General features: G+C 29.4%; 1 protein-coding gene across 1 annotated transcript in view; it reads right to left on the minus strand.

Annotated features, from left to right (window-relative positions):
* LOC136975240 (uncharacterized) overlaps window positions 1-12,499 on the minus strand; it is a 64,630-nt gene that overhangs the window by 35,577 nt on the left and 16,554 nt on the right. The window contains 1 exon segment of the mRNA XM_067270269.1: window positions 3,772-3,845. Coding sequence (XP_067126370.1) covers window positions 3,772-3,798 — 27 coding nt within the window. The 5' untranslated portion in view covers window positions 3,799-3,845.

The following is a 12,499-nucleotide window of genomic DNA, read 5'->3' on the forward strand; positions in this document are numbered from 1 at the left end:
CAACACAAGAGATTCTGTTACATTTTTTTTTAACCACATACAGTCAAACCTTAATTTGAACATAACTTCTGAATTGCTGGAATTGTCATTAATTGGTTGGGCTGTCAACTTTAACAAATTAGGAAGTTTAGAGAGTTGACCATCTGTGTCTCTCTAATCTGTGGCCGGCTCCTTTCAAGTAGCTTGTTTGGCAACTGAATTATCGTACAGCAACAGATGCAATTATGAGATCAAAATTCTGTTTGTGACCTGATTTGTTCAAAACCTGCGGTTTGAATGTACTCGAATTGTGTTAATCGTGCAATTCAAGTACTGCATAAATTGAGAGTAAAGTGAATGTTCTATAATAAAACTCATTGTAATTCTATCATTATATTTATTTTAGGAAAACAAATACACATTACTAAACACCATCTGAATGTTTTGTGGACTCTTGAAAACTGATCTGAGGATTCCCAGGGTTCTGTAGATCTGTTTTGGGGAATGTCGACATAACTTGTCAAATAATCTAAATATCAGAATAACAATCTACTAAATATTATACCCTCAGTGGCCAAACTGCGGCTCTTCTAGACCCTTACGCTGCAGCTCTTATCTCAGTTATAATTATATAACTTATATAAAGTACAGTTTTGATAGATAACTACTTTTCGTCATTTTCTACTAATTTAAATTACTAGAAAATGATTATCCATTTTAAAAGAACTTTATTACAATTTCCACAAACAAAGCTTATATTCTTCCCATTCATAACAGATATAAGGCATTTTAATATATTAGTAAAAATCTTCATTTCATGTAGTTTTTGACTGTCATGTGGGTAGGTCGTCAAATTATTTTATTTAATTTGTAAATTGCTCGACGAGTGGGTGGTTTGACATCTGGAAACTTTCCAGAAAATATTCCTTTCATTACTGCATAGTTTTTATAATCTTTCTATCATTTTTATAAAAGAAATACTTGATCTAAAAATAACTTTCACACTTTGCAAATATGTGAAGATGTGTAGTCTGATACAGGAATCTGACTTTTTGTCTGATATTTGAAGTAATTATTGGGTTGGTTGTATTTATTATATAGTAACATGAACACATCATGATTAAATGCTACATTTGGTTATGTTTATAGAAGTTTGAGGTGGAAAGAATGGTGGGGTGGGGCCACCTTCGAAACATTAAAATGCATTGTCATTGGATTTGAGGATGTTTATAGGTATGTATATATATAAAATAACAAAACATTGACATTATTAGTGAAAAAGTCTGTTAAACAATTAAACTTTGGGTTGATAAACCCAACTAACAACACATTTATCATACACTAGCCAATGTTTATTCAATTATTAAACAAACATTGACTGGTATAAGATAAGTCTGTTGTTGGGTGAGTCTACAAACCGAAAGTTTGATTAAACTAAAACACAAACAAAAGACATTGATATACAAATCTGTTACATGAGTTTGTTGTTGATTATTTATCGCTTCTTGCTCAGCAATACCTCAAAAGTATCTTGTTTTATAAACAATGCAGCTTCTAGAAAACCCCTTAAAAACTTGCAATATACAGGATGTAACAGGAAAGACGGTGACAACTTTAAAACCCTTTATTAAATATAACATGGAAAAAGTAACAATTGTTGTAATACAATGCATGGTGGGATGTGAAATGCAAACGTAGAAATACAGTAAGCACAAAGAACATGGAAAATAAGATGTTGCTTTAATCACTGATATTTACAAGAAATAATGTTTCATATTTACAAGAATCGTTCAAATGAACAATCACCAACTACAATCATGCATCACAATGGTGATGGAGTGATTGGTGTACACTTTGGAAGATACAAGGCATGTCACATAGTTCTACAGCAGCAGTGCTAATTCTGGCGACAAGGTTTTCAGGAGAGTCGATGGGCATCTGAAAATGCATATCTGCCTTCTCAGATTCAAATACTGTTGCATCTTTGCAGCTGTACAACTTCCGAACGACGATGTGTGCAAAATGCGGCCCTTCTCACCAGTGAACATCCTCTTGAGGCTTCTGACCATGCATTGTATTACAACAATTGTTACTTTTGACATGTTCTATCAACACTTAAAGTTGTGACCATCTTTCTTGTTACACTCTGTATATAGACAACTGATAAATTTGATTGGCCAATAACTCAGTAAGTTGTCAAAATCACAGATGTGTGTGTTAATTTTTAAATTTACGAAATCTGAAAATTTCTGTAAAGCCCTTACATTTGACTGGTGAATTTGTATTTAAAAATAAGATCATTAATTTAGGTGCAAAAAATCATTAAAATTTTGAATTTTATGCTGTGCGGAGACATAATTCTATATAATATCAATCTCCAACTTTGTGATAATATTGTCAATCCCCTTGCAAAAGAAAGCATACAAAATTAGACATGAAAATAAAATCTCCAAATCTGAAATTTTGGGTAGCAAAATGATCTCTCGAAACTAATTTGACTTGGAAATATAGAATGCATAAAAATCTATTGGAGTCAATCGTTCTGTATCATGTCAAAAGTCTATTGTGTTATGCAAGGAAAAGCAATATAAACAATTTTAAATGTTGTTAAAGAGCTAAAGTTGTTATTTGTAAATACATCATCTCCAGAAGTCAAATTTACTTACTAAAACTTCATTTATGTACTTGATTATTTACTTTCAATATTAATTGAAATATATATCCTGTAATTGTAAGTTTGTTTTGAGGTCATATAAAATTTATAAAAATAAATAAATTTATTCTATAATGACATTCTATATTCTTGTATGAATAGGGGTATTGACGATCTGCAACTTTTCTTGCTATGTCAACTTTAATGGCTTTCTTAAGAGCCACAGAAGAATCACTTTTCCCAATTTCATTTTCTACAGGTTCTACGGCAAAAGCTAATGGCTCAGTGGAAAGCTGCTTTGGGGAACATTCATCAATTATTAACACTTGTCAACAGAGGACGACCAGAGTCATTTTGTGATCTAAAAATGGCAGAAAGAATTCCCAAAAATATGACTATGCAAACCAATAAAATAATCAAAAATAAAATATTGACTGCAAATCATTTTGTAGGAATATCTGTTTATGGTTCTTAGCTTTTGTAGAATGCAGCTAAGCATTCTACAGTGCAATCATAAACACCCATGTAGATTGCCAAGTGGTGTTGCCATTATTTAGTTCCCAAAAGTTCCACCCATTTCTCCAACTACTGCAAAGAAACTTTACAATCACATTGTATAAGCAAGAAAAGCTTCCCATTGAATACCCGTTTTATGTTCTTGGAGTATAACTATAACTGAATTGGAAGAGGCAGAATGTCTAGAGAAAGAGGAAGATCCAAACATCTATAACTGAATCTGATGATTGAAATTAATGTAGCTGAAAACACTCGTTTATTAAAAACTAATGCTGGATTTTAAAGATTTATTTATTTTTTCACTTTAAATTATTATTAATAAGCATATTTTTATTAAATATGATTTAAAATTTGCTGATAATTAAATTTATAACAGCAAAAAAGTACTTAAATGATAGATGAATTAGCAAGATCAAATTCTAATGTGCATTAATTCTATTTACTTGTATACAAATAATAATAATAATTATTATTATTATTTGTAATAAGTAATAATAATAATTATTATTATTACTTTAAATAAAATAAAATTAAGTATATAACACAACAGAATTGTTTTAAATTATCTTATTTACTTTACATTACTTTATCTTTAAAATTGGTTAAATTTCAATAAATTTTACCTGTGGTTCCTTGACTTCAAAATCCATTTTTTTTTAAATTGTTATGTTAAGATGCTTCAGACACATCTTTCTCTCTAAAAAAAAACAAAAAGAAAAAAATTAAAATATTAATAAATTAACTCTTTCTCAGTCAAGTTTTTTCTACAATGACCATTCAAAAAAATCTAGCAACGAGTTGCTTAACTTTCCCAGCAACATTTAAAATTTTGGTAGTGTTTATATTTTATTAAGAAAACTTATATTTTTAATTATTATAAAATTACAAGAAGCTTCATTTTGAGGGAGGGAGGATTTTATAAGAATTTGTAAATGCTAATAACGAGTAAAATTGTCATTAAGTTCAACCCTACTCGAGATGACATACGCGACCCTCCTTTATCTCCTCAACATGTGAACTTTCAACTACCAAAACTTAATAGCATCAATCTCCCTAATACACAAACCTCCCTGCAAAATATCAGATATTTTGACAAAAAGAACAGGAGTTATTAAGCTTTAAAGAGGGTGAACAAAATTGTTCTTCCCCAAATTTTTTTTTTGCATTTCTTGAAGTTTCAAGGTCCTGAGTCCAAACAATGAAAAAAATCTTTGAAGTCATTTCTCGACCAATCACCATACTTTCCCTCTGTTTTGTATAACAGAGCATGGAAAATAAAAGTGTCAATTTTATTATTTTTAACTATTTATTATTTATTTAACAATTATTAACAATATTTATAAATAAAATAATTTTGTTTATCGTTTGAAAGAAAAATACCAAGAATAATTTACATAAATGCTGTCAGATTCCAAAATAAAACTAAATTTTCTCACCAAAATGGCAAGATAATTTTTTAATTTAATGCCATCTATTGGAGAAATAGCGAAATAAACATTTGATAGCAGCAAACGCATCAGAGAGATTAAAATTAGTTTTGAGAGCATTTTTTGCAACAAATGTATGATGTACCTCAAAGCCAGAGAAGCAATCTGCACGTAAACATATGGGATGCAACAGCGACTAAAAAGGGGTTAAGCTATAAAATTTTGAAATACCAAACAAGGCTAAATAATTACTGTAAAAATCAATTTGGCAAGAGGCAGAATTACTTCCTGTCAAATTGTTTAGTATTTATTTAGCCTTACAGCCTAATAAAGAATCCGATTGCTTATTTGTATTTGAAATTAACTATCGGGTTGCATTGTATTTACTACACAAAATTTTCAACTTAATAATTCTGATAAAATTCTTCTCATATTTTCATATTACAGTTCATAAAATTCTTAAAAAAAAAAAAAAATCTAGAAATTTATTACCGATAGAATAAATAAAGCACTTAGAAATTCCAAAGTAAATCTGGTTATTGTTCATCAATTCTATGCACTTAAGTAATTATTCATTATGATTTTAAGTTATTGTTAAACACTTATAGACAGTGAATCATAAATTAATTGATCATAAAAGTAATTGAATGAATTAATTTATTTTGCTGAAAGGAGGTTGATTAACCTTGTCCAGAAGAAAAAGAAAAATGAACTCATATAAAAAGTAATCAATAAAATCAATCAGAATTAAATATTCAGAAAAAAATAACCAGTCTTTCGATCATTTAATATTTTACAATTATAATACTCTATCTATCTACAAATTTATGACCAGTCTTCTTATATTACGAATGTATAATTCACTATGTTATCACTTCTAATTATTGGCTATGACTGAGAATTTATCCGTAAACGCCAAGTTTATCCAAGTTATTTTGATCCTATACGATTAAACTCTGCTTTAAATTTAAAAAAGAAAAAACAATTTCTAAACTAACATGACAAAATAAATGAGAAAATTATTCATCCAAAATTCAATGCAAGCAGGCATTGTTTAGCTTGTCTATATTTCACGAGTGAGTAGAGATGACCTTCAACGTGTTGTTTTCTATTCAAATTCCTCAGTATTTATTGAATGTTTTAAATAGGATTACTCATTCAATAAAATACTTTACATTTTTCCTCTTTTAATATCATGGCCAATGCAGAAGAAATTTTATTTCGATTTAACTTGTTAATTTTTTTAGAAATTCTTCCTAACTAAATTCGTATTCAAAATTATTTAAATACTTCAGAATTTCCTTTTTAAATATTCAAAGTGGTAGTTTAATTTTAACTTCAATTGTTAGAATTGTAAAAATACAATATTAGATGTTTGTTTAATGTCATAAATACGCAAGCTGCTGAAATGAATTCATTTCTTAGAGAACTTTTTGCCAATTTACCAAAAATTTAAACAACAGAATTAAAAATTAATTAGTAATCTTATTTATTCAACATAAAATAACAAATTATAGCTTAATCAACAGTATTAATTCTTTTTTTTAATCGTGAATTTAATTAAATAACAAAAATATATTTTTTATTTAAGCAATTGAACAAAGCAAATAAATTTAACCGTACAAATCAAGTAACATGGAAAATATTCGAAAATATGAATTAAAAATGTTACGCAATTCATTATGAATTGTCATTTCATTTTGTATATTCGTTTTAATTTAGTATTTTTTATTTATTAAAATAAGTGTAAAAAGAATTAAAATTGTAAGCATTCCTCTTTCGGCACTTCCTAATTCAGAAAGTTTATTTACCAAGGTCAAATAAAAGGATTTTAGTTATGTTAATGTATTTAAATGATCGGTCTCAATAGCAATTATTTCGTAACTCATTTTAAACCTATTATTATTCTTTTACGTATATTAGCTACGTATTACCATTTTCTTGGCAGATTTTTAAAAAAATCTAAGTAAAATTTATGCACTTGTCTTAAATTTTTATACTAAAGAATGAATGTTAAATGCACTAAAACATAACGAATTATACATAAATTATTTAATGATAAATATAACTCAGTTGTCAATTATTTATTTTTCTTATAAATAACTTTTAGAATTCAATATAATATACATAAATAGTTATGTAGAAGTCACACAATTATAAAATTTTATGAGATCGATCTGGTTGAGAAATAAACTCAACTAAGTAGAAAACAAGTCCGAGTGATAAATTAAATAAGGCAAGGCTTTGGTGAGAGAAAATTCTGGTTTATTACCTCTGATTTTAAAGAAAAAACAATTAAAAGTTATATAAACTTGAAGATCTATTAATTATAATTAACTACATTAATTATTTATTATGTAATTCATTCAGTATTATTTGCCAGCTGTGGTTTTTAGCAATAGCTAGAATATAATTAAAATTAGTAGTGCCAGCAATTTATACTATTGTATTACAAGCCCTAATTAATTCTTGACATTTAAAGCATTGGTTAAGACTGATAACTGTTCTAATAACAATTTGAGGATTAATGTCAGGCTATATTAAGGCTAATAACTAATTAGACATAAATTAATATGGCTAGAGGTGAGCAGCTTAAATAAATTTAATAATTAGAATTTCTAATTAAATTTATCAAGAGCTGGAAATTTAACCGAAATTGATTTATATCTAATTAGTTATAAGCCTTAACACAGCCTGATAAATAATCTGACAAATTGATTGACAGTTTGAATATATCAGGAAATTGTTTATTATGTCTGTATTCAAAGAAAGATTTAACCAAATATATTTTTTGAGCTGAAATTTTGAAATTGCAGACCCATCTATTCCCACACATCCATCTGTTCTTCCTTAATCTTGAGAATGGAATTAGACAGATGAAAATCCAGATCAGATATGAAAGTTTAGGGGCCGGAGGCAACGATTAACTATATAGGAACTTCAGGTCTGGGCTAGAAGTCATGTAATTTTTTTAATTAAAAGATGATCAAAAACTGCAGCCAGGTATTGTGACAATGCCATATCGATTCTATCCTTACTCTGTTTTATTTTTCTAATTAGCTAGTGGTAAAGTGGCTGCCATTCACTGTGATTGCATTGGTTCAAGACTGTTTTGATGATAATAAGTGGCTGATAACATTATTTACTAGCCGCTATCTTGCAGGAACACGTGTTTACTCTATAGGAGTAGTAGTTGTCCAGAACATAGTGACATTATTTTTGTCTAACATTTAATAGTAGTAGTACCAGTACATCTCATTGTAACATTATTTTTGTCTAACAGTAGATCTCAATTAGTTTTAATATAATGAAAGTTAATCAAAGAAACAAAAAGTCAGCACCCCTCTTCTACAGTATCAATAAATAGAACATTAAGCCATAATCATAGAACTGTATTCAATTTAAAAAAAAAACAATTTATGCTGTTATTTAATAAATAAAAATAGATACAGTATTAAAATGATAATTCCAACAATTATTTATTTAAAGTTTTGAATGTTCTAAAAACATCTTATTCAGAAGTAACAGTCATTGTTTATTAAGTTACGGAAATGCAACACTTGGGCAATCTGTCTAGGGGGATGCCTTCTGGGAGGTCTTTTTCAGGGTAACTGGTCCCTATTCAGGTGTTACAGACGTGGAGAAAATCCGAAAAACTCCATGTGGCCAGCCTTTCCTGGTGAGGCGTGAACCCACGACCAAACTCCCAGTGTTCACGGAATGGAACTGCTTGGCCACTGGTGGGCCAAGTATGTCGTAGAACAGTGGTTCTAAACTGTTGATACGCCAACCAGCATAAAACATTTTTTAATAAATCTATAATCAGTGCCATATTTTAAAAAAATAGCAAAAATAATTATTAAACAATACAGAAAGGTAATAACTTATATTTTTGAAAAGTTATCTTAAACTAATCCCAATTTGTCAGTTATAAATATTTTCAATGCTCTAGTTTAAACAGATAACAATAAACAGCAAGCTGATCACAACAAATGGCAAGATTTTACACACAAAATATAGAACTGGATTGAGAAAATGGCTTTTGATTATATTAAGCAACTGACAACATTAACTAGTAATCACAACAAGCAGCAACTGCCGTATTAAGGTTTAAACTTCTAAGTATTTAAAAATAAATCATTTGATTATTCCACGAAATTATATTAATTAAATTTCTTTTATATTTCTTGCACATGTAAATAATTTTTTGTAACCTATTTTTTGATAATTATTTAATAAATAAACTAATGATAATAAATTTCAATCCTAAACAGTTTAATTCAAATATAATACAAAAATAAAACATTAATATAAAAAGACAACTACATATTAATTTAATATATTCTGGAAATTTACATTTAGAGAAATTATCATCATCTCAATAACAGTTAAAATTTGTGTCAAAGTAAATATATAAAGAACCTATTTATTTAATTAAACTCTTATTTAACAAGTTATTTATATATATATATATACACACAAATACATAGACTAAGTGTAAGATTGAAGTATATAACATACATATTTTTATACAATTCTAAGCAAAGCTAGCATTAAAAAAAGATATTCAGATATTCAGACACACTGTATTTCATTACAAAGTTATGTGCATATATATATATAAATAATTAATTAGAATTTTTTTCAAATAATTACAACATACCTGTACAAAAATAAGTTCTTATAATAAAACATTTTGAAAAGTTGGACAGATTTCAAGTTTATCTTATTAAATGACCAAGATGATCATAAGGCATAGCATGATTTTTCATATTAAAACAATTAAAATACAACTTACATACTTCGATGAATTACGATAGCAATCTCTTCCAATAAATTCAAAATAATTTTTAAATACTTTAAAATTTAAAAATAAAATGACAAACTTAAGATTTTTATTATTGAATTGGAAATTTTAAATACAGAATGTTTTCAAATTACAATCATAACTTACATATGTAAATCATTTGAATATCAACTCAAACCCGATTTTTTAGTTAGCCAAACGAACTGGTGAATTATCGGGCTCTAATATGGCTACGTAATTAATTAAATGCTAAATAATTTGTCTAGAGGTAGGCAATTATTCCAGATAATTTGGCAACTTGTACAAATTCATGGAAAAACTGCATGCCTAACTAGAGTGCCAAATTATTCTAATCATTAGTAATTATCCAAATTAATGCTTAATTTAGTTAAATTTCAGAAATTATAGTTAAATAAGAAATAATTTCTGATAAGCATTTAAAAGTATTATGTATTTTAATGTTTATAAACTACAGTGTTTGAGATTTAAGAGAAAATTTGGTATAATTGAGTGTGTTATTTATAATTTTATTTTACAAACAGGATTAAATAATTATTGTTTATTACAGTTGTAAATAATTAGCAGATTTAGTGTAAGTTTCCATGTGGAAATGTAGATGTAATGATACCACTTACAATATAAAATGCTTGGATTTCATTTTCTAAGTTCTGTGAAGCTTTGTTTCTTGTAGAATTATTGATAGCAAAAATTTGTTTTGTAAATTATTTCTCTTGCAAAACAAATAGAAGTAAAGAATGACTAAGATTAAGAGGTTTTAATTAAAAATTTTAATGTTTTCAGATATTTAATCTCATTTTCAGTACAGTAATACCCTCGACTTACATCAACCTGGAGTTACGCGATTTTCAAATCTCGTCGATTCATTTTTTGTGTAACAAGTTAGGAAAAGATGGATAAGCATATCATTGAACACACATTTTGTAATAAAAATGTTTGTAAACTATAAGAAATGAAAAAATGCTAACATTATTTCAAAATGATTGAAAAGCAGTACAACTCCCCTTAAAAATCTAGCATAGATCATTTTGCTTCTCAAATCTTTCTGAATTTCTTTACAGGGCATCAAGAATTCTTTGAATCTCCAATATGTTCACTCTTTAGATCATGTTTACTTCATGTTTAAAGTTCAAGTTAAGCTTGGTAACTGAACTGATGCTTACAAAATGATCAGTATACTCACATGTCATTAGTAAGAAAAAATAAATAAATAAATAAATAATAATAATAATAATAATAACTCTCCCGTGGTCACCACCTGGTCGTGGTGGGAGAGCCCAGTAATTTTACTGATCCATAGGGCAATGCAGGCTGGAGCACAAGCTCCTGGTAGGGACACCCATGCCAGTAAGGTCTATGGGGAGAAATGAAGCTAAGAGTGACCACACCCACATTCTGTGGAGATATTTATTATGGTGATAACTAGATCAAAGTGTGATACCGGCTCGGACGTCGCCCGGGTTAACAAGGTCCGCGTTCGTGGGTTAGGCAGAGGCTCACGTTCGAAAAATAGGCCACAGTCTCCCCTGGTTACCGGTGGCGAAAGCAGCACCGGCCCAAGCATGGCTACTGCAATACCCTCAACAAATATGAGGAACCAACCCAGCCTTGGTGTTTCTGTGGCAATGCATCCACAGACCACAAAGGCTGGAAAACCACGCCAACGGATGAAATGGACAGTAGAAATGAACGAGTTTATCATCCGTACTTATTACATGATCACAAAACTTGAAACAAACATGACAGCGTACAGACAACAACTACACCATAAATTCACACAACAGTATCCTCACTTCACTGTCACCGCACAAAGGGTTGTTGATCAAAAAAGAACAATTATACACAACAACCTTATTCCACAAACAACACTTGAACTTATCAAACAACAGGTTGCTGATCAAATACATCAACAGACAGAAACATCTAACATTAATGAAGATCACGTAACCTGTCAGGATAATCCAGTAACAAGCATTGATAATAACACACATACAACAATTACCACTAATGATACTACAGACACTTCCTCGTCCATCACTGATAACATAGACATGGATTTAGTTAATACGCTCTCATTTATATTTCAGGAAACACTCACTAAATATACAGGTATAGATCCCACACAACGACCACGAATACCAAAAATCAACACATCAAAAGAAGTAGGAAAAACACTAAATTACGTAAACACTCACTTACTACCACACTACATTCATTCAATTTCTACACTCGCAGACATTCATACATTAGTTTATGCTGGAGCAGTCACAGTAGTGACACACCATGGGCTGAAAGTACAATCACAGACAAACACACAGAAAACAAAATTCTATCACAAGCCTGCCTGGCAGAGAAGAATAGAAATACAAATAAATGACATTAGACAGCAATTAGGCAAGCTGACACAATACGCTAAAAACAACATAACACCCAAATTAAGGAAACAGCTCAAAAACATTTTCAAGAAAATAAAAACACACACAAAACATGAACATCACAACACACACATTACAGAATACATTGATACACTAAAACAAAAACTTGCTGCCAAAGCACGTAGACTCAAACGATACAAAACATGTACACTACGAAAACAACAAAATAAATTATTTACAAACAATGAAAAACTCTTTTACAGACAAATCAATAACAAAGCAAACACTGTTACACAGCACAGTGGCACACCAACAGAAGAAGAACTCACAACATATTGGTCTTCTCTTTGGTCCAGTGCTGTCACGCATAATGCTGATGCAGGCTGGATCGAGGAGGAGAACAGAAACTTGCACAACATACCAACTATGCCCTGTGTTGAAATAAGCATACATGATTTCCAATACACTGTTAACAGAACACACAACTGGAAGACACCTGGTGTAGACAACATTCACAATTTCTGGTACAAAAAGTTTACATCACTGCACCAGGAACTAGCTAAACATCTAACACACATCATCATCAATCCACAAGACATGCCAAATTTTCTTACCCAGGGCATCACCTACATGAAACCTAAAAACAACAATACCACAGACCCCACACAATACAGACCAATTACATGTCTTCCAACACTCTACAAATTATTGACATCCTGTATTG

Source organism: Centruroides vittatus, unplaced genomic scaffold, assembly GCF_030686945.1.
Source record: "Centruroides vittatus isolate TY-2023 unplaced genomic scaffold, ASM3068694v2 contig_367, whole genome shotgun sequence".
NCBI classification, from domain to species: domain Eukaryota; kingdom Metazoa; phylum Arthropoda; class Arachnida; order Scorpiones; family Buthidae; genus Centruroides; species Centruroides vittatus.